This window comes from Pteropus vampyrus, unplaced genomic scaffold (genome assembly GCF_000151845.1).
Source record: "Pteropus vampyrus isolate Shadow unplaced genomic scaffold, Pvam_2.0 Scaffold126, whole genome shotgun sequence".
Classification (NCBI taxonomy): domain Eukaryota; kingdom Metazoa; phylum Chordata; class Mammalia; order Chiroptera; family Pteropodidae; genus Pteropus; species Pteropus vampyrus.
In genome coordinates this window covers 3855033-3877419 of record NW_011888907.1, presented here as the reverse complement: position 1 = coordinate 3877419, position 22387 = coordinate 3855033, and the positions used below count along the sequence as shown (strand labels likewise).

At 53.4% G+C, this 22387-nt stretch overlaps 2 protein-coding genes and 1 non-coding gene across 3 annotated transcripts; all 3 read left to right on the top strand.

The window, feature by feature from the left end:
• Positions 1 to 887: 887 nt before the first annotated feature.
• RPL18A (ribosomal protein L18a) lies at positions 888 to 4149 on the top strand. Its single transcript, XM_011366817.2, has 5 exons — positions 888 to 989; positions 2314 to 2493; positions 2973 to 3102; positions 3727 to 3836; positions 3992 to 4149. The coding sequence occupies exons 1-5, from the start codon at positions 972 to 974 to the stop codon at positions 4082 to 4084; spliced, it is 531 nt and encodes a 176-aa protein (XP_011365119.1). The 5' UTR covers positions 888 to 971; the 3' UTR covers positions 4085 to 4149.
• On the top strand, positions 3481 to 3612 carry LOC111744084. The gene has a single exon (XR_002781994.1). It is a non-coding gene; the product is annotated as a small nucleolar RNA SNORA68 (small nucleolar RNA).
• Positions 4150 to 9946: 5797 nt separating the features above from the next.
• SLC5A5 (solute carrier family 5 member 5) lies at positions 9947 to 20567 on the top strand. Its single transcript, XM_011366816.2, has 15 exons — positions 9947 to 10369; positions 11173 to 11238; positions 11575 to 11626; positions 11816 to 11883; positions 12954 to 13108; positions 13559 to 13699; positions 13791 to 13920; positions 14833 to 14921; positions 15667 to 15779; positions 15853 to 15923; positions 16369 to 16455; positions 16535 to 16728; positions 18358 to 18488; positions 19158 to 19273; positions 20394 to 20567. Exons 1-15 carry the CDS (start codon positions 10007 to 10009, stop codon positions 20565 to 20567), a joined length of 1950 nt encoding a protein of 649 aa, XP_011365118.1. The 5' UTR covers positions 9947 to 10006.
• The last annotated feature ends 1820 nt before the right edge of the window (positions 20568 to 22387 follow it).

Below are 22387 nucleotides of genomic sequence, written 5' to 3'. Positions count from 1 at the left end.
AAATTGTATGATATGTGAACTATGTCTCAAAGAAGCTACTATTAACTTTTTAGTTAAAAAAAGAAAAATGCTGACTGGGCTCAGCCGTCACCTCTTCTAAGAGCCTTTCTCCCTAAAATAAACCCACCAATTTATCCTCTTTGTTTTTTTTCACAGCCTGATACCCTGAGTTGTTTGTGGTTCTTTCCTTTTCTATCTTCCGGCTCTCCTCCAAGGGAGCCTCTTTTTGCCCCAGCCCCTCCAAAATCCAGGGTACACCTAAATCAGTTCTAACCCCCACCCCCCACCCCACGCTGCCCCAGGATCTGTACTGGAGGCAAGCAGATGGTGTTTGAATCTGTTACAAAACATACATCAAATATCCATAATCATAATAACAGCTAGCATTCCAGCGCTTAATTAATGTTAGTGCTTGTTAATTGCTCTGTGCGTGGCATTTTACATGGGTTATCTCATCTATTTATTGTCACAGTTCTAGGAGAAAAACAGTAGTTTACTCCCATTTTACAGATGAGAACTGTCAGGTCCGTGGCTCTAGATCTCCTTAACACACTTCCAGGAAGAGCGCCGAGATGTCATAACAAGCGCCGCGCCCAACCGAGGTCGGATTCTTCTCATTAGCATCGAAGGGAAGAGGAACACGCCCACCAGCCACCGCCGCCTCCCGGGTTACCTACAATTCCCAGCGTCCCGCGGGCGCTGACGCTACCTTTACGGCCTCGGCAGGACAGGAAAAGCTTGTTTGCGATGCTTCTTGGGAGTTGTAGTCTCACTGCGAAGGGAGGCGGGGCTGTAAGAGGGTGGTGTCTCTGGAGCCAATGAAGAAGCAGATGTGGTTGAGAGCTTAGCCAAGAAGCCAATGGGAACATGGCTTTGGGAGGGCGGAACTTCCTGCAACGAAGTCATGGTGAGCGGCTACGCGAGGGCGGTCACTTCCTTTTGGGGGTAGTGGCGAACGCGGCGGGAGAGCTATGAAGGCTTCGGGAACGGTAAAGTGGGCGCGCCGGGGTAGGGGGCCGCGGAACGCGTCTCAGACCGAATGGGGGGGACCTCAGGAGGTGGCGTGGCTCGCATCTGGCGTGCGCGCTCCGGGTTGGGACCCGCGCCGCCTCCGGCCGCCTTCTCCAGGTACAGCCAACATGGCGACCACTGCGGGCGCCGCGTGGGGAGGCCGGTGCGTAACCCGGGTCGGCTTGGGAATCGGGGGTCGTGGAGGCCGGACCTCCTTTCCAGAGGAAGAGACACGCGCAGCGTGGAGGCTCGCGCTGCTCGACCTCTTCGAGCTTCTGAGCCTCAGTTTCCTCGATTGCATAGTGGACGTGGGGGAAGGCAATAGTATTTCCATTTTTCTCGGTATGACTGTGAGTAGAAGAAAATTACAAACCCGAGTTGCCACGAGCCTTATTGCTGTGGCAAGTGTTAGACAAAATCAGGGCTCTATAGTGCAGAGATGGAAGAGCAGGCCCTGGGGAAAAGGGCAGGGGCAGGGGTGTCATGTACAGTTCTTCAGCCTCAGTTTCCACGTTGGGAAAGGGATTGTGTCGGTCCCTTTCAGAACGGATGATCCACGAGGCTGATTAGTCAAGATTGAGAGGTGGAAGTAGGAGCTAAGTTTGCGGTATTTGGGGCTACCTTCTGTTGACATTAGTAAAGTGGTCGGGAGTCATTTATGGAGGTGGCACTTTTTTATATCATAGGGTTAGGACTTGGCAGACATCTTCACATTTGCATCCATGTAAACATAGAGCTTTCTCTTGGCAGCCCAAGTCCCTTGGGCTGTAGCTGGGAAAACTAAGGCAGCTGCAGGTTACATGGAAGCAGTGCAGGAAGCCCAGGGCTGGAGAGGGAACTAGATTATTGTCCTGTTTCTGCCTGGAGTGAGCTATAAGATAGGCTAGTCACTGTCTCTGAACCACAGAGTAAAAGAGGACTTGGGCAAGATTCTGTGAGTTGCAGAGATGCTGTGGTGGAAAGAGGTTACCTGACTGTTCTGAGCCTGAGGCTGCAGGTCTAGGCCTCAGTTTTCCCCACATATGTAAAGAGAAAAGGAGGGGCAGCAGGGTTGACAGCTTTGCTTAGCTTTTCTGAGCCAGGGCAAAGGGTCCATGGCCCTCTTGGTTAATCTTCCTGCCTTCACTTTGATGGGTCAAGCTTGACAGCAGTGTGACTGACAAGCATTCAGATTCCACGTTGAAGCCTTGGGATGGGATTCACCCTTCTCTATCCACTGGTCACCAGTGGAAAGGGAGTAGGGCATCTCCAGTTGCCTCAGCTGTGGATGCTGGCCTCATCCCACCCCTGATTCTGTTTCAGCTACGAGAATACAAGGTGGTGGGGCGCTGTCTGCCCACCCCCAAGTGCCGCACGCCTCCCCTCTACCGCATGCGCATCTTCGCACCTAACCATGTTGTTGCCAAGTCTCGATTCTGGTACTTTGTGTCACAGCTGAAGAAGATGAAGAAATCTTCAGGGGAAATTGTGTACTGTGGGCAGGTATGGGATGTTTGAGACAGGGTGGGTCTGGATTTACACCTTCCATGGTGCAGGGTTACCAGGCCTCAGTTCAGATCAGACCCTAGGTTGGGATGGGATGGGATGGATATGGTGTAGTTAGTGCTCTGGGACACCTTGGCTGAGGCCATCTCCTTCCCTGGGCCTCATCTGTGAAAGGGTGCTGTCACCTGAGCACATTGCTGTGATGAGCACCAGACTGCACCATGAGGCTGCACTGGAGCGGCAGCTGGTTTTTGGTCCCAATGTGTTTGGGAGGAGTCAGGACTTGTGCTGGTCTCCATGGGGGAAGGGGCCTGGACTGTTCTGCACCCCACTGTTGCCATAGAAATTTCCCTTCAGATACGTGAAGGTTCTGGGGTCGGGCTATCCGTGGAGCAGCAGGGGCAGAGGTAGTGAGGGTAGGGGCCGAGTGGAGACCAGTGTACTGCTCTGGCCTCAGCCTGTCTCCTCTTTGGCAGGTGTTCGAGAAATCCCCTCTGCGGGTGAAGAACTTTGGCATCTGGCTGCGCTACGACTCCCGAAGTGGCACCCACAACATGTACCGGGAATACCGTGACCTGACCACTGCAGGCGCCGTCACCCAATGCTGTGAGCCACCAGTCCCCTACTCCCCTAGTCAGGTCCCTTTTTTAGACCTGGACATCTGCAGCTCAGTCTGATCCCTCCCCTGCCCCCCGACTGAGGCAGGACAAGTGCAAGAGGCTTCACGGGCAGGAGAGGGAGTGAGTCCCAGGGATGGTGACATAGAATGTGGAAGAGGTGTTTACTTAGGGGTAGGAGGAATGGAGAGGATACCCCAGGCCTACCTTTTTTTTTTTTGGACCCTGGCTGCAGGTGGGCCTTTTGAGGGTGGCCTCTGGTATAGATGCAGCTCCCACCCAGAACCTGGTTCAGCCCCTGTCCAGTGTTGGGACCTGTTGCAGCCCCAGGTATTCCTAAAGTGGGCTGCCTGCCAAGGCTGAAACCCAAGCACCTAAACCCAAGAACTGCTGTTTCTTGTAGTAGCAGTTTAAACAGAGGTGCTGATAGCAAGCGGATCTCGTCGCCTTTGGGGGCTATGTCCGTGCCCCTTAAAGTGAATTTGGAGGTTCTACACCCCTGGTGGCCAGAGACTAGCCAAGTTGGGGGCCCCCAGGCAGGAACATGATGAGAGGTTTAGGGAATGCCCAGAGCCCCCAAGGCACATTCACCCTGCCCTCCTGCTCCCTGCAGACCGAGACATGGGGGCCCGGCACCGTGCCCGCGCCCACTCAATCCAGATCATGAAGGTGGAGGAGATTGCAGCCAGCAAGTGCCGCCGACCAGCTGTCAAGCAGTTCCACGTGAGTGCCCTGGGGCCCTTGCTGGGCTGAGGAGCTTTTGCCCCAGCCTTGGTTTTGACGTAGGAGCCCAGTGGGGGGTGGCCACACCTCAGTGGCCCTCTGAAGGACAAGGTTAAGAGGCTTGCACCCCCCTCACCCACCTCTCTTTGTCACAGGATTCCAAGATCAAGTTCCCGCTGCCCCACCGGGTCCTTCGTCGCCAGCACAAGCCACGCTTCACCACCAAGAGGCCTAACACCTTCTTTTAGATACAGAGCCTCCTTGTCCCCTGGTCTGCCCAAATAAACTTTTTGGGAACACCGGGGTGCTCAGACACACTTGTTTTCTTTGCATGCCCTGCAGAACTCAAAAGGGTGCAGCCAGTCTCAGTTCTTTGTTCCAGGTGGGGTTCTCTTCTTCAAGTGGGGCCCACATAGTAGAATCTCCAGAAGGCGGGGCAGGAATGGTGAGGGTCTCACCCCCAAGCTCTACTGACCTCTCGGGTCCCTGGGGCTTTGTCCATTGAGGTGTTGTCATGGGAGAGGTCCTGGAGTCAGCATGGTTTTCAGCCCTGCCAGGCAGCCCTCTCCTGTGAGCTCTGAGGTGTACTGCAGGCCACAGGTTTGGCCCCCAAATCTTTCCCCTTCTGCTTCATTAAACACAGGGCTCATATGGACCTTAGGAGAATTGAATTTTGGGGCTCCCCTCCTGACATAGAATCTGGTCTTTGGTACCAAGGTCTTCAGAGCAGACACAGGGGGGCATCCAAGAGGACCATGAGCCTGCTTTGCTGGAGTTAGCTTTCTCTTTCCTGGTTGGCACCCCTGAAGCTGCCTTGATCCTTCCTAGGAGGTCAAGATCTCACGGAGGGTGTCTGTCTCCAGGAAACGGTTGGCACCCCTGAAGCTGCCCTGATCCTTCGCATGGAGGTCAAGATCTCACGGAGGGTGTCTGTCTCCAGGAAACAGCTTGAAGCCTGGAGAATTCCAGGCATGAAGTTAATCCCACCCTGTGATTTCTACCCTGGCCAAGCCTTCAGTAAGGAGGCTGAGACAGCTGAGAGCTCTGGCCTTGGGAGTTTTTGTCCTTGATTTGTCACCTTGGGTCCTCTGAGCATTGGTATCCTTCACAAGGTCAGGCACCAACTAAATGTACTCAGTTGACAGTGCTGGGGGCGCAGGCTGGTAAGACCCACCATGGATTGAAGAAAAGCCCAGATACAAAAACTGAGTTGAGAGGGGAGCATCCAGGCCTAGGTTAAACTAGGCAGGGGACATACCTGCTACTACTTCATGGAGGGCGTGAGGGAAAAGCATTTTGCATGATCATGGTGATTTCCAGAAAATAGGTCACTTCAAAGCCCAGATGCCCAGGCCACCGCTTGTGCACAGCCAACTGTTCTCACAGGAAAGAGGCCTGAGGACAGGGTGGGCTTCCAGGGCCATCACCAGCTGCTTTGCCTGTTGTCCCAATGTAGTTGACTCCCCATCTTGGCCTTTGTACTTTCTGAGTCCTCTACCTGGCCTGCTCTCCACAGGTCACACTGGGTTGACCTCAGCAATGTTTAAATTACCCATCTATTCATGTCATTAGTTTTCTGTTACCAGTCTGAGCAGGAACCACATCTCAACTGTGTCCCCAGGAGGACTTCAACAAGTCTTCATGGAACTCAGAAAAGGGCGGTGATGGCCAGTGAATATCTCTGCCTGTGTCTGCACCACATGGGGTAGCAATGCTTCACTCTGGCCTGGCGTTTGTGGGCCAGGTATTTGTTTTTGAGACTGCTAAAATCCCTGCAAATACATCTACATCCAGCACACTTCCCTACAGGCTTAAGGAGTCCTGGTTTCCTACTGCCTTGCCAGCACCTGTGTGTGAGCAAACTCCGATGGCTGATTGAAATCACATTTTAGGATATACTATGAAGTAGGTATTTTTCTCCCCAAATTAAAATCATTTGTATGAACTTGTTTCTCTATTCGGCTGCTGGTCATTTATTGATTTGTAAAAGCTCTTACGTGAGGCTAAAGCCTGGAAAAATCCCTGTGTATGTTGCAAGTACGTTCACGGTACTTTTGACATTTTTAAGGTATACTTTGGGATATCAGGCTAAGATATTTTAATGTTTGCCTGGAAACTTAGTTGCCCCCAAATATTCCTTCTCTCCTTCCTCAGTGATATGATCCCCATGTCTAGATTCTACCCAGGAAAAGTTTCCCAGCGTCTCAGTGGTGATCATGTAGTAATGTGTGCCATTATCAGGAAATGCCCGTCCGGCTGGAATCTAGCCGCAATGGCCAGTCCTCCGTCACCCATATTTGACCATGAGGAAACAACACAAGCAATAGGTGGAAGGAGCTTGGGTTCCAGACCCTGTATCTAGAACATGAGGAAGAAGGAAATAACCAGTCCTGTTTAGGCTGTAATCGAGCTGCTTGGTCACTCATCTGGCCTGGAGGTGAGCCCTGATGGCTGTGCCTGGGGCAAGTCACTGCCTACTCAGCTTTAGTTTCTTGCTGTGTAAAGCAGGGGACGGGAGTGGTGGGGGGGAGTCGGGGGAAAGAGCTGCAGATAAGCTAGAGGTTGAGAGAGGCCATAATGCACCACCAAGAATGTTCAGGGCCATACAAAGGCCCACTGGGCACCCCATCTCCACCTTGCTCCACTGAGGGCTCATCACACTATAACCTGGAACCAGTTGGGAGAGCTCTTGCCCCACCAGCTGAAGGTTGGAGTCAACCCCATTATTGAGTGGCCTTGAATGGAGGAGAGTGAGCCCAGCTCCCTAACCTCCACCCGTTCACTCACCCTACCATCTCATGAGTTTGCCCACAGACCTTTTTAGCATGAAATCATTCCCCCTGGCAATTCCCCACAAACCCTGCTCAGAGCAGCTAGTGGGATGCTGGCTGGAGGTGAGGACCACTGAATTGAGCCTTCAATCTTAAGAGGGAGTTGAAGCGCCAGAACCACCCAGCAAAGGCTGGAACTAGGAGATGAGCCCTTCCGTGTGGAACCCGTGAGGTGCGGGTGGCATTGGGATTGCTGGCACCCCTCTGGTCAGCTGGGACTCACCAGGCCAGCCCAGGGATGATGGCAGGAACCTGGTGAACCCCTCCCACTGCCTCAGGTAGGTTTCGCAGGTCTCATTCCTGGGCCTGTCCAGGTGCCAGATGTCCCACCTGAGCAGGGATGGGAGCCCTGGGAGAGAGAAACTGCAAGCCACTCATCCCTGATCCACCCTGCACTCAGCCCCTGAGTCAGGATCATCCAGACAAGGCCAGGTGCCAAGGCAAGACAAAGTGAGGGCTGCAGGAGATCCAACCCAGATCCTGAAACCCAGTGAGACTGAGAATCATGGAATCATGGAGTCTAATCCTCAAGACTAGACAGACTCCTGGAATCTCACAGTGATGGTACATGCAGTGATAAAGTTTTGCTTTTACTGAGTATAGGTTACAAGTTCAAGGACAAATACGCAGTGGGTCATTCTAGAGCCAGAGTAGCTCACAACTTCTGGCCCCTGCCATGACTCTAGGAAGCCATGGGAGCACTGGGGGTGCCCAGGTAGCAGGCAGGGGTGGGCAGCAGATAACCCACACAACACCCCAGCATTTCTGTTCCTTATGCTCAGACTGCTTCTGCTGGGCCTTCAGGATCACCCTGCCCCTCTCCCTTCATTGACTGGGGAGGGGGTACTTTCCAACTCTTATCCTGGGGTCCTGCCTGCCTCTTTCCCATTAAAGTAAGGATGCTTCTCTCCACCCTGCTCCCTGTCCCTGACCATGCTTCCTCCCCACACTCCCCAGCAGGCATAAGAGATGGTCCCGCCCACCCCGAAGGGCTTCCACTCTGGGTCTTCTCTCATGTTCTGGAATTCCGGAACGTTCTGAATCCACCCATTTCTCCCCATCCCATTAGGTCCATTATTAGGTCCACCATTGCTCCAAACTGTCCAGTGCCCCGCCGCCCCGTGCCCTTAGAATAAAATCCACACTCCTCAACAAGGCTCAAGGTCCCCTGGGGCCCTCCCTGTTCAGCTCCTTCCTACCTCAGGGCCCTTCCCCCAGCTCTCTCCAAGCCTGGCTCATTCTCTGCCTGCAGGTCTCTATTCACTTCCCCAGAGAGTTCCACACCCAGAGACCCCACATAATGTCATCACTCTTGTCATCCATTGGCTTCTGAGATGGGTATTCATCTTCTGGCTGGGTCAGTGCCATGATCCTGTGAGCCAGGTGGGTTCACCTGGATCCTGCTGCATCCCCAGCGCCTGGTGCAGGGCCCTGCACACAGTAGGTGCTCAATGAAGGGGCCTCAGCCCTGGTGACAGTCTGCATCCTGGAGACTCCCTCCACCATAGGGTAGGGGAAGAGGGGAGCTTGGACCTGATGGTACCCCCTCCCAGAACTTTCCTGGGGAGACAGGACAGGTCTGTGGGCACTGGCATAAATTTGCATGTATTTGTGTTCGTTTGCATGGCTTTACGGGAAGGGATCCCCGCCTGGATTTCCTCTTTTTCAGCAGGTTTTCCAGGAGGATACTGCACAGATGGGCCTGGAAAAATAATGGAGGTGGAAGAAGTACTCAGTGTACTCCCCACCCTCTTGGCGTGGGCAGAGGGTGCAAACCAGAGAATAAAAGATGCCCGTATGACAGTCGTGTGGTCGCAGCCCCAGGGAAGGAGTAAGCCTGCCCTGCGCATCGCAGAGAAAGTCCTGGGAAACACGTGGGGAGGCCTGGGGGACGCTGGACCCAGCTAGGGCAGCGCATGTAGGCCAGAGAGGGCCACTAGGGGGCGGCAGAGGCCGGGGAGGATTGCAGCACCTTAGCGTTTCACCCGCGGATTCTTAGAACCCTGCGGTTTACGGAGGAGGGAACGCAGTTTTTGGAGGGAGAGCCAGGACTCAAACCAGAGGTCAGAGCCTCCAGAGGCCAAAGTCTCTCCAGGTACCCCAGCGAAGAGCCCCAAGATGACAGTGTCTGGGTCTCTTGATGGCATGATTCCAGGCAAGGGACTTCTCCCTGTTTCTAGGTCTTCTCATTTGCGTGATAGAGATATTCCAGACATTACCTCCCTAGGTAGTTGTGAGTCTCCATTTATTTGGGTTCATGGTCACTGACAGCACCTCCCCATGAACTTCATTGTACTTTATGCCTGGCACAGGGCAGACGCTCAGTGCATGTTTGACAAGAAACAAACGAATGAATGAAGAAATGAATGAAAAGGCGCGTACTCTGTACTAGGTTTGTGTTATGTGGGTTGGATTTGTTCATCTGAGGCAGAGGGTCTTTTATCTCCATTTACAGATAGAGAAACTGGGGCCCAGAGAAAAGCAAAGTCTTCCTCCAGTACATATGCATGCCAATGTTTCCCACCGGGAGAGTGGCATTTGGTGATGCCCTCCTGCTAGGCTCTAGAGAAAAGGGTTCCAAGTGCCAGTTGGGGAAGGGGTTCACGTGGGACGAGTTTTCCTTATGGGACTCCCACAGCCTTGAAAGTGAATCCCAGTCCTGTAAGAGAGTGAGTTCCTGGTAGCTCAAAGGTACTACGGGACAGCCAGGCTTTGGTTGCTGAAGCCACTGCTGCCGGCTGTGTGGCCTGGGGTGAGTGACATGCAACCTCTGAGCCTCAGTTTCTCTACCTGTCAACAGGAAACATTAACAGCCCTTGGTAAAGGGAGAACAGCATGAAGCAAGGGGGCATTTGGACGCCTTCCCGCCCCCATCTCTAGCAGCCACCCACGTGACCCCGTCCAGAGAGGAAAGAGTGAGAGTTCTGCCCACCCCCAGGTCTGAGGGCGGGGTTTTGTTGACCCGGGAGCCCAATAAATCTGCAGCTTGCCACAGCTGGCCGCCCTTTTAAGCCCCGCAGTCAGCGCTGAGTGCGGCTCCCAGGGAGAGGAACAGAGGCTGGGCGGCGGACACGCGGCTGCACGCGGCGGCCAGACCGAGGGGAAGGCGAAGTGGACGATAAGACAAGACAGCAGAGGCAGCCGCGGAGACGGAGAGGAGGGACAGGGAGGCAGACGATCGTAGCGAGGGCCGCGGGCGACCTACAGGCGTGCTCCTCGCTGCGGAAGCCGAGCATCCTCCTACCTCTGCGCAGTCCTGCCTCCTCGGCTGCCGCCAGCCTCCCTCACCGGGGCGCGCGGGGTGGCCGGGGTCACGTTTGGCCCGTGCGCCTGCACTTCATGGCTACCGTCGGGGCGAGGGCGCGGGCGCGGGCCACATTTGGAGCCTGGGACTATGGGGTCTTCGCGATCATGCTCCTTGTGTCCACGGGCATCGGGCTGTGCGTGGGGCTAGCGCGGGGCGGACAGCGCAGCGCAGAGGACTTCTTCACGGGAGGCCGTCGCCTGGCGGCCCTGCCCGTTGGCCTCTCGCTCGCTGCCAGCTTCATGTCGGCGGTGCAGGTGCTGGGCGTGCCGTCTGAGGCCTACCGCTACGGCCTCAAGTTCCTCTGGATGTGCCTCGGCCAGCTGCTCAACTCCCTGCTGACCGCAGCCTTCTACCTGCCAGTCTTCTACCGCCTCGGCCTCACCAGCACCTACCAGGTACCGGCCAGAGGCAGGAGGCTGGACCTGCCTGGCTGGAAACGCAGAGACGCGGTGACGGGAGCCCTGGGGCTTTGAAATGATGTGCAGAGGGACACAAGCGGCTCTTTGGTGCTTTCATAGGCAGGCAGGCAGGTAGGGAGGGTTCTGGGAAGAAGCCCCAGACAGTGGAGCCAGGGACAGGAAGGAGGAAGAGAAGCTGGCGTCCTGGTTCTCTTCGGTGGAAGCCTGCGGGGGACCGGGCCTGGCTTGGCCAGATGTGCACTCACGTGTGGACAGGCACACACCTGCCCCCCACATGCCTGGGAGTGCTGACACCTGAGAGCTCGCCAGACGGTGGGCTTGGGGTTCCAAACCCGACATCCCCGCTTCCTCCAACCTTTGTCAAAGTGGCTGGCCTCTGCTCAGGTTTCCCAGTTGTCCAACGCGGCTAATTGCAGGACCTCCCTCCAGGGCGGTGGGGAAAGTGATTAAAATCGCGATCCATATACAATAGGCAGCTAAGCGCAGTTGGACATAGGCCAATCAGACACGAGTGAGGGGGGGAATGTGCAGACTTGATGGCTCAGTCCTCCTGGGCACACGCCATGGGTACAGGCACGGGATGGTGCGTGTGCACAGGTGTGTGGACAGGTCTGAATGTGTGTGCTTGCTGGGGGCCCCCAGGGGAGAGAGTGTGGAGAGAGAAGGTGGCCTCTGGAGGAAGGGCAGAAGCCAACAGGGCGGGTGAAGGAACCCAGAGGCCTCCAACCCCTGGGTAGGACCTGTCTAGGTAACCACTAGCCCTCGGCTCTTCCTTGTAGTACCTGGAGCTGCGTTTCAGCCGGGCCGTGAGGCTCTGCGGAACCCTGCAGTACCTGGTGGCCACAGTGAGTAGCCTCAGCCCTGCACTCTCACGCAGGTTTCCGCCCGCATTGGCCCCGCCCACAGCCCTCCCCCATTCCTCGCGACCCTGCCCCATGAGTCCCGCCCTCCATTCTGCAAGGCCCTGCCCAGGCACCGCCCACAACTTATCTGGCCACTCTCCCTGAGGCTGGGTCCGCAGGTTTGGCTCGCAGACCTCCCCCATACGCCCTATCTTACCCCGCCCCCACCCTGCGTGGCCTTGCGCATCTGGCCCTTCTCACCTACCCCAACCCTGGTCTCCAGAAACCCTCCTCGCACAGACACCTGCCTCACCTGCCCCCCCACCCCCACTCCTTCAGGTGCTGTACACCGGCATCGTGATTTATGCCCCTGCACTCATCTTGAACCAAGGTTTGGCTCTAGGAGGTCAGAGGAGGGTGGCTGAGAGGGGGCAAAGGCTTACAGGCTGGTCGCAGGTGGGGACAGAGGAGGCCCCAGGAGAGATTTGGGAGGGAAAACTACTCTTGGAGAGAGAAGGGCCCAAGATACTGGGCCCAGGTTTGCACTCCACCTGGCAGCCTAACTGGGGACTCTTTGCAGTGACTGGTCTGGATATCTGGGCGTCACTTCTGTCTACTGGAGCCATCTGCACCTTCTACACCACTGTTGTGAGTGACCACCCCCTCCCACCCCATGCACCCTGGATGGGGACCCTGGGCTGGCTGTCCACTCCCTACCTTTTTTTCCTCCCAAGGAAGCCCAGTCCCGGATGGGTCTGTTTCCTCATAATTAAAGGAGATTTGAAAGGCTTATTGGTGAGAGTCCAGGGATATGCTAGCTTCAGGCCTGGCTGGATCTAGGGGCTACAACAGTGTCCTCTCCCATCTGTAGGGGTCCCATCAACTCCAGGAATTCACCCCTTTGGGCAAAAAGTGAGTTCCTATTTCAGGATAGGCTGGCTAAAGTCCAGGAGGGCTCTGTTCCAGCTGGCTCTAGTCTTACGTGAAGAATGAACAGAAATCTGGGGGCTGGGATATTCTGATTGGCTATTCCTGGAGCTGAGAGTGAGGTTGGCCTCACCTGAATGGCCTGCGAGGAGGGGCTTCTCCAAAGGAAAATCCAGGGGCTGCCATGGGAAGGCAAAGGCATGGAGCCTGGAAGGGTGAAAACAGTAGAGTAGGTGGAGGGGGGCGGGGAGGAGGAGGAGGAGGAGGAAGAAGAGGAGGAAGAGGAATAGTAGTAGCAGCCATCACTATCACTCACTGAATACTTACATGTGCCAGGTGCCATTCAAAATATTTTTCTCATATTAACTAATTTAATTCTCACAATATCACTATAAGGTGGGTACTGTTATTAACCCATCACAGTGGTCCCCAACCTTTTTGGCACCAGGGACCGGTGCTCCTATGAGAATCTAATGCCTGATGATCTGAGGTGGAGCCCAGGTGGTGACACTAGCGCTAGAGAGCAGCTGCAAATACAGATGAAGCTTTGCTCTCCTAGCCTGCTGCTCACCCCCTGCTGTGTGGCCCAGTCCCTAACAAGCCTCAGACCAGGGATCCCTGATCTTACAGATGAGAAAACTGAGTCAGAGAGGGTCATTTGTTCCAGCCACAGCTGGCGGCCAGGTTAGCTTGGCCTGTCAGGTCCCTCACCTGACCCCTCACCTGTAGCTCTGTCCTACAGACCCCAAACAGATCCCTATCTGACCCTCTATTTCTGTCACGTCCTGCAGGGCGGCATGAAGGCTGTGATCTGGACTGACGTGTTCCAGGTCGTGGTGATGCTGGCTGGCTTCTGGGCTGTCCTGGCCCGCGGGACCATGCTTGTGGGCAGGCCCAGGCAAGTGTTTGAGCTTGCCCAGAACCACTCCCGGATCAACCTGATGGAGTGAGTAAATATGTAGAGGGAAATACTGCAAGATGACGGAGCTGGCGTCCCTCTGCCCCGAGCAAAGCCCGCCAGTGCCTCCTGCTCCAGGAAGCCGTCCCTGCTCCCCTCCCCAGACTTCCCACAGACAGAACCCTGGCTTCCTCTCTCTCTTTACTCCCCTACCTCCCATCCCTCCATATGGCCCAGACCTCTGCCCCACCTCACCCTCAGCTCAACTGGAACTGAAGGCTCCTTGGGGTCCCACCAGGGCAGAGAAACGATCATTTTGGAATGTATAAATGGATGCCTCAGTAAACAAATAAATCAATTTTCAACCTCACTAACTTCTACTCACAATTCAAAACCCGTCCCAAATGTTCTCTTAAAGCCTGTTGGGACCTGGGGCCCTTGAAAGGATGAAGTTAGTGTGCCATTCCCATATGGCTGACTTGCTCTGCCCTCATCCAGTTTTGATCTGGACCCACGGAGTCGCTACACATTCTGGACGTTTGTGGTAGGCGGCACGTTGGTATGGCTCTCAATGTACGGTGTGAACCAAGCACAGGTGCAGCGTTATGTGGCCTGCCGCACGGAGAAGCAGGCCAAGCTGTGAGTGTTTGGGGGAGAGGGTAGAGACCTCTGGGATGTGCTGCCCCCGCCCCCCGCCCCATCCCTAGCCTGAAGCCATGCCTTCCTGCAGGGCTCTGCTCATCAACCAACTGGGCCTGATCCTGATTGTGTCCAGCGCTGCTGGCTGTGGCATTGTCATGTTCACACTCTATATGGACTGTGACCCCCTCCTTGAAGGGCGTATCTCTGCCCCAGACCAGGTGAGTCTGGTCCAGGCTCCTAGGCCACTCCCACCCACACCCTGCTCTGAACTTCTGTGTGGATGAATCTCTGGGATGAGGGTGGAAGAGCTTTCCTAGCAGAAAGAGCAGCCTGTGCAAAGGTCCAGAGGCAGAAAAGAGCTTGGCTCAGAGGAAGATCTGGGAGGAGTGGGGAAGATGAGGCCGAGAGGCAATGGGGAGCCATGGGAGTTGTGAGCAGGGGAGATCTAGAGTCAGAGACTCCCTGAGGGGTATCAAGGAGAAGATGGGATCATGGTTTAGCACAAAATGATGATGTTGCTATTAATAATAATGATCAGCTCCCATATCCCAAGTGCCTGCTCTATGCCTCGTGCTGTTCCCTTCACGAGCAGTCAGTTTTCCATCGAATCTTTCAATATGTGATGAGGTCAAGGCCGTCATGGTGCCCACTTTACAGATGAGAAAACTGAGGCTGGAGGGGGGGCGGGAGGCACTGCCTGAGGTCCACAGGCAAGTTAGGGGCAGCGCCAGGGCCACAACCCATGCCTAGGTCACATCCTGGCTGGAGCTCTAGCCACAAGGTTCAGAGTTGGCAGAAAGTACACGGCTGTCACATCTACTGTCCTCCCCCGAGGTCAGATCTTGACTGCTTGACTGTGCAACCTCAGGCAGGGATGTACCTCTTGGTCTCACTGTCCTCGTCAGTAAAGTGGGGATAACACAGGACCTTGCCTCACTGGGATTCCAGGGTTCCGTGCATGGTGGGGCTCAGTGACAATCACAGGTGCGTGCAGTCCATCAACAAACACACTAAGTGCCCACTGTGAACCCGGTCTGCGCTGGGTGCTGGGAATGTACAAGGTTAGGACATAAATAAGCCCCAGCCTCAGGGTGCTTCTGTACTGGAGGCTGACCCCTGACTCCCCCCAGTACATGCCCCTGTTCGTGCTGGACATCTTCGAAGACCTGCCTGGAGTCCCTGGGCTCTTTCTGGCCTGTGCCTACAGCGGCACGCTCAGGTGAGTGGCCCTGCTTGCTCACCCAGCCATGTCAGAGCCCCTTGGGGCCTTCTTATCCCTACTGGTCACCCCCCTGTGGAATAGAACATTCTGGACATGTCCACCATTTACAGTTCCTGTTCAATCCCCAGCAGGCAGCTCAGGTGGGCTCCAGCAGGGAGCACACCCTGGGCACAAGGACTCAAACTGTGGGGTCTTCACCTTCTTGGCACCTGGCAGAGCCACATCTGATTCCCCTCTTTCCCTTCCTTGTGCCTGTCCTTCCTCCCCAAACAAATGTTTGTTGAGCACCTACTACATGGCAGGTACTGCTATTCTAAATCTTGGGGCACAGCTGTACCCAAGTGGTCCCCCACTCCTGCCTCTGGGCTCTCACATTCTGGTGGTTTCAAATCTTCCATGACTTCTGGCCATAGCTCTGCTCCTGCAGTGACCAAGGTCTCATGCAGCAGTTCTCTGCGCTGCATTATTGTTCTATATTGAGAACTCGTGTTGTTTGTTTCCTTGGCTGTGGGTGTCCCTGCTCCCATGGGGGTATCAGGTATGGAGTCAGGGTGGGAGGTGGACATCTCCACTCTTGGGGGAGTCTATCACCCATGCTTCTGCCCTTGGGCTGGGTGGGATCCTGGCAGGTCAGATGGTGTGGGCAGCTAGCGGCCTCCTCTAGCAGGTAGACCCCAGAGGGCATGTGGCCTGTCTCTGAATGTGGCCTGACCATCCCCCTCCCCCATCTTGTGTACCCCAGCACCGCATCCACCAGCATCAACGCCATGGCTGCGGTAACTGTGGAGGACCTCATCAAACCGCAGCTGTCCTCTCTGGCGCCCCGGAGACTAGTCATCATCTCCAAGGGGCTCTGTGAGTTTGGGGGACCTGGGTGGGGGGACAGGGCAGCCTCTCCCAACTAATAGTGCCGTTCCCATTGCTACAGCACTCATCTATGGCTCAGCCTGTCTCACCGTGGCGGCTCTGTCCTCGCTGCTGGGGGGCGGTGTCCTCCAGGTGAGCCCCCGCCCCGATGGAGCCCTGATCTCCCCAAGAGGTGGGGCATTGTCCTCCTTGCACTGAGGTTAGAGAGGGTCATACACTTGGTGGCAGAACTGGGCTCCATCTGCCACCAGTGGCCCTGGATACTTCCTACAACCACCTGGTTGGAGGTGAGGGGATGTGGGAGGTGAGGGGTCGGGGGACGGCAGCCTGTGGGCAGGAAGGGCCTCACCTTGGTGCGGAGGTGGGATCGCATCCATCAGGAGAGAGAATGGGCATCTTTACCTGCAACCCAGGGGAGAGAGACAGAGCATCCTTTCTCCTTTAGAGACACTGAGGCACAGAGGAGTCTCAAGGCCTGCGGTGGGATTCCTCAGGTCTTGTTTACCCAGCAGGTAAACTGAGGCCCGGAGAAGTAGGGTGGCTCTGCCCTCAGCCACACCCCTATCCTATCTTCCAGGGTTCCTTCACCGTCATGGGTGTCCTCAGTGGACCCCTCCTTGGAGCCTTCACTCTGGGAATGTTCCTCCCAGCCTGCAACACGCCTGTGAGTGGAAACAGGCGGGCAGAGGGGCTGGGGGGCATAATCAGATGCCCCAGTTCACTGACGCCTGCTCCACCCCCAGGGCGTCCTCTCTGGGCTAGCAGTGGGCTTGGCACTCTCACTGTGGGTGGCAGTAGGCGCCACTCTGTACCCGCCCAGCGCGCAGTCCATGGGGGTCCTGCCGTCCTCGGTTGCCGGCTGTGCAGTGCTCTCAGCTAATGCCTCTGGCGTCCTGGGCCCTCTTCTTGCCTCCAACGCCTCCAGCGGGGCCCCTAGGTGAGCAGGGGAGGCGTGTCTTGAGAGAGTGTGATCAGAAAGGGACCCTTAAACTGAGTCGCGAATGAGGAGGAGCTGGGCTTAGGATGAGGTGAAGGAAGAGTATTCCCAGCAGAGGGATCAGAAAGTGCAAAGGCCCTGAGGTCAGGTTCAATTTAGTGCATTGACTATGGTAAGACTGGGGTGGATTTAACGGGAGGAGAAAGGATAGGAGATGTGGTCCCGCCAGAGAAATTTGGTCTCATTTTTTTTTTAACTGAGATATAATTTACTGACCATAAAATTAGCCATTTAAAAGTGAGTTTTAGTATATTTGCAAGGTTATACAACCATCACCACTATCTAACTCAAGAACATTTTCATCATCTCAAAAAGAAGCCCCATCCCCATTAGCAATCACTCCCCACTCCCCCTCTACCAGCACTTGACAACCACTAATCCACTTTCTCTTGCTATGGGTTTGTCTGTTCTGGACATTTCATATAAATAGAATCATACAATATGTGTCCTTCTGCATCTGGCTTCTCTCAATCAGCATGATGTTTTCGAGGTTCATCCACATGGTAGCATATGTCAATGCTTCATTCCCTTTCATGACTGAATAATATTCCCTTGTGTGGATTGACCACATTTTGTTTATCCATTTATCAGTTGATGGACATTTGGGTTGTTTCTACTTTTGAGTGATTGTGAATAGCACTGCTTTGAACATTTGTATACAGATTTTGGACATGTTTTCATTTCTCTTGGCCTATATCTAGGAGTGGAATTGCTGGGTCATATGGTAATTCTATGTTTAACTTTTTGAGGAACCACCAGACTTTTCCATAGCAGCTGCACTATTTTACATTTACACAAGCAATGTAGAAGAGTTTCAATTTCTCCACATCCTCCTCAACACTTGTCATTTTCCATTTTTTAAAACTCTAGCCATCCTAGTGGGTTTGAGGTATCTCGTGGTTTTGATTTGCATTTTTCTAATGACTAGTGATGTCGAAGCTATTTTCATGTGTTTGTTGGCCATATACATATCTTCTTTGGAGAAATGTCTATCCAAATGTTTTGCCCATTTTTAAATTGGGCCATTTGTCTTTTTATTGTTAAGTTGTAATTTATGTATTCTTTATATACTTATATATTCTGGATACTAGATCCTTATCATATGTATGATTTGCAAATATTTTCTCCCATTCTGTGGATTGTCTTTTCATTTTCTTAATAGTGTCCTTGATGCATACAAGTGTTTAATTTTGATGAAGTCCAGTTTATCTTTTTCCTTTGGTTGCTTATGCTTTTGGTGTCACATCCAAGAAATGATTGCCAAATCCAAGGTCATAAAAATTCACACCTATGTTTTCTCCTAAGAGTTTAATTGGGTTTGATTCTGAAGGCAGTAGGGAGCACAGAGGGTAATGAGCAGTGAGTAGTAGGATGTGATCTGAGTAACGCTGGTTGTATGTGGTGCACGCCTGGGAGGGAGAGTGGGAGAGCAGGAGAGGAGCGTTGGCTACGGCACGCGGTTGGGTGAACAATAATGGAGAGCTGGGGTAGGCCATGGCAGTGGAGATGGGAGGACGTGGATGGATTGGGAGTGGCTTTTAGACCCGTGCCCACCTTTCTCATCCTCAGGGTGGACTCCGGAATAGACCCTGGTCAACCCATCTTGGCTGACAGCTTCTATGCCATTTCCTATCTTTATTATGGTGCCCTGGGCACAGTGAGCACTATGCTATTTGGAGCCATTGTCAGCTTCCTGACAGGTAAGTAGGGCATGTGGCCTCCTCAGAGGTCATTCTAAAAATCCCTCTGACTCCAGGATCCATTGGGCAGGGAGAAGAGGAAGGACGCTCCTACTGGCCAAGCTGCCATTGAGTGTTGGATACATCTATACCCTTTTTGCTGCATTGCCTTCAGGACAGCCCTGTACCTTGCAGGGCTTGTCCTATTTTGCAAAGACAGAAACTGAGGCATCCTTCTCCCACCCCCAAAGGTTAAGTCCTTGCCAGAGGATGTGGGGTGGGAACGAGAGACGCTGTCCCTGGTGCTGAAATAGTTTCTGATCAGGACTTGGCCACTCCAGCTCCTCAAGAAATTCTGAACCCCACGAAGAAGATGACAGATGTCAAGTTAAATCAATAGTGATAACAGTACCTGTTTCCACTTCCTTAGTCTAGACTCTACATTCATCAGGTCTTTAGTGACTCCATCTCTGTGCCAAGCACTATTCTAGACGCTGGGCACATATCAGTAAACAGAACCATGTGCTGGACCCTCCTGGCCATCCACTGATGTATAGATGAGAAAACTGAAGCCCAGAGAGGCAGAGGCTTGCCATGGTTCCCCCTATGGGTCACTATCACATCTGGGATTGGAACTCATCAGAGCTCTCCCAACCCTCATTAAATGACCCCATACTCTCTGCTCTTTAGGCCCCACCAAGCGCAGTGCCCTGGGTCCTGGTCTGCTGTGGTGGGACCTCACACAGCAGACAGCATCAGTGGCCCCCAAGGAAGAAGCGGCCACCCTGGACGACAGCTTGGTGAAGGTTAGTCTCAGGGCTGGGCTCCTAGAGTAGGGGAAAAGGCACCAAAGTAGCTTGGGGTGCTCTGGGCATGGCCATAACTCAGGAGAATGACATGGTGAGTCACAGTCTTTCTCAACTTCTCATAACCCCCTGTGGAAAGGCTCGGTTGGGAGCTGATGTGTCTTCAACACTTTTTTATACTCCCCTTTAATGAAGACTAAGCATACTTTTCATTTTCATTGCCTCTCCAATCTATGGCAGATGAAACTGGTTTTCTTTAGAGTGTTGATATAAAGTCTTTCTTAAAAATAAAATTACTTAATACAAAAGTGAGTCAGCTTAGGGAAAATCTTACATAAGAAACGTAACAGGGTAGAATGACTCTAAGCCACGTGGTTGCTATGTAAATGCCTCGAGTTTGGAAAACGCTGTCCCTGGGGAGGTCTGACTCAGGCCTGCCCCTGCTTTGGATTTCCTGTTTCATCCTCTCATTTATTAAGCACTTGCTGTGTACCCAGCACTGCACTGGGCTGGAGTTTGAGCCCACTGTTTAGCAGGAGCTGATAAAAGCTAAACTGAGTAATGAATAGGACTTGGCAGGCAGGGAATGAGTATTAGGAAGACAATAAAACAAGACACTGTGGTGGGCATGGTTTTCTGGAAGAGGGGACATCAATAGAGCCCAGAATGAAGACAAAGAGCTCATCATAGGGAAATCCAGAGGAAGGGCATTCTCAACAGAGGGCGCAGCAGGTGCAAAGGCCCTGAGGTTGGAACAGGCTTGACAAGGGGCAGGCTAGGGAGGGAAATTATTTGCCTGAAATGTTTTAAAGCTCCCTCCAGCCCCTGTGAGGAAATATTTATTTTCTTTAAGTGAAACAGGCAGAGAGTCAGGGAGAAGACCAAGGCATGAAAGCATTGATAACCTGGACTGTAGGTAATCTGGGCATGGGGAAGAGAAGTGGGTGGAGTCTTTGGAGGCAGAGGGGACAGGACTGGCCGATACACTGGACAAGGGGTTATTGTGCAACCCTGCCCAGGTTCTATCCTCCTGGGCCCTCAGTGTCCCCATCTGAGAGATGAGCTGACACAGATCAGAAATGGGGTCTTTGAAGAGGTCTTTCTTCTCTCCTTCCTACAGGGGACTGAGGAACTGCCTCCCAGAGCCAAGAGACCTTCTGACTCCCCGCCCACCACTGACGAGGACCATCTGCTCTTCTTAGGGCAGAAGGAGGTGAATGGAGTTGGCTCTGGCTCTTGGACTCCCAGCAGTGGACAGGAAGGTGGTTGTGACCTACGGGAGACAGACCTCTGAACCAGCCTGGACTGACTGCCTGGGAGGGAACATCAGGGTGGGCCAATCCCAAGCTAGGGCGCAATGACCTCAGACTCTTATTGGCTGGATGTTATCATAGGCAGATGAGTTTGAGATTGTACATCCCCACCCTATGAGAAGAGGCAAAGCCCCACCTCCAAGAGGTCATTTTATCTAGCCTCCTGCTTCCAGCCAGTCCCCGGTCTTAGATAATGCACCCCTACTCCCTGCTGGCTGCCCACTGCTACAAAACAAGGCCAGATTTTTCTCTGCCTACAATAAAAAGATGTTGGAGTCTCCTCTGAACAACATGGGAAACCACCAAGTCCAATGTTAGGGTCTGAGAAAGATCTAGCTCTTTCCTGGGAGGTGTGTAAACCTTCACAAGGATTTTGGAGGACCTTGGGCCCAGCCCCCTGTACTCCATTTCACAGGTGGGGAAATTAGACCTGGAGAAGAACAATAACTTGGACAAGGTCACAGAACATACAAGAGACACATCAGGAGGTGGATACCAGCTCTCTCTCCTTTACCCTGTTTTTCTCCCTTTGGAGGGTCAGATGTTACATGGCCTCTGACTTTGGGAGCAGGAGAGGAGGAAGAAGGAAAAATAACATTTTAGTCTTTCTCCTGTGCCTGGACACTTTCCTCATCTCATCCATTAAGGACTGTGAACCCACTTTACAGAGGAAAATCTGAGGCTCGGCAAGGTTGCCTAAAGTCATCCAGTGAGTCCAGCTGGGCAGGGACAAGCCTGGGTGCTTCATGATGCTGAGGCTCCATTGCCTACACATCACTGGTGTACACATCACTAGTGCACATCCCTGGGATATTCCTGACCCTTGGCTGGAGACTTCATCCACACACGTCAAATAAATAGATTCTATAGCTTGATGTCCAGAGCTCTCTGAAAAATCGTTCTGGCCTGAGATCTTAGATCTGAGTGTGAATCTCTGTGTCTCTTGCCCTAAGCCTGCGAGTGAATAAACGTGAGTATTTAAAGCATCAGAATGAGGTGACCACTCCCTCATCAAGGTGAATTATACTGCCCTCCCAGACACACAGGTTCTCTCCCCTCCTGACTTCCTGAGATATCCCCTCCTAGCTGCCCTTTTTGACTGGACCCTGCCAGCATCCACTATGTCCCTACACCAGCCCCTGGGATCTCGGTGACTTTGACAACTGGCTGCACTCACCTCTGCCCACACACCTACCATGGTTCCCACGACTCCCTGCTCATCTGGTAGTTGGGGCTCCTGTACTGAGTTCAGTAGATTCCCCCACAAAAATTCATGTCCACCCCAAACCTCAGAATGTGAGCTTATTTAAAAATAGGGTCTTGGAAGGTATATTTAAGAAAATTCATACTGGGTTAGGATGGGCCCTGAATCCAAAGACTGTGTCCTTATAAGAAGAGGAGGAGAGACCCAGAGACACAGACACATAGGGAGAAAGCCGTGTGGACATGGAGGCAGAGATTGGAGTAATATGGCCACAAGCCACAGAATGCTTTGGGTCACCAGAAGCTGGAAGAGGCAAGGTAGGATCCTCTCCTAGAACCTTCAGAGGAGCGTGGTGGGGAGGAGGAAGGAGAAATAACGTTTTAGCTTTCCTTCTGAGCCTGGACACTTTCCTCATCTCATCCATTAAGTGAACCCGCTTTTTGGAGGAAAAAAACTGAGGCTCAGAAGATTGCCTGAGGTGAGGTCACCCACTGAGTCCAGTCAGACATTACCAAAATCTTGATTTCAGCTTTCTGGACTCTAGAACTGTGAGAGAATAAATTTTTATTGTTTTAAACTATGGGAGCAACAGGAAAC

Bases quoted from the DNA above. Each gene is read 5' to 3' on its own strand.
- RPL18A (XM_011366817.2), top strand. The intron at 2,494-2,972 runs GTATGGGATGTT...CCTCTTTGGCAG, and splicing joins AAATTGTGTACTGTGGGCAG to GTGTTCGAGAAATCCCCTCT. The intron at 3,103-3,726 runs GTGAGCCACCAG...TGCTCCCTGCAG, and splicing joins AGGCGCCGTCACCCAATGCT to ACCGAGACATGGGGGCCCGG.
- SLC5A5 (XM_011366816.2), top strand. From the start codon at position 10,007: ATGGCTACCGTCGGGGCGAGGGCGCGGGCGCGGGCCACATTTGGAGCC. The intron at 15,924-16,368 runs GTGAGCCCCCGC...CCTATCTTCCAG, and splicing joins TGGGGGGCGGTGTCCTCCAG to GGTTCCTTCACCGTCATGGG. The intron at 16,456-16,534 runs GTGAGTGGAAAC...CTCCACCCCCAG, and splicing joins TCCCAGCCTGCAACACGCCT to GGCGTCCTCTCTGGGCTAGC.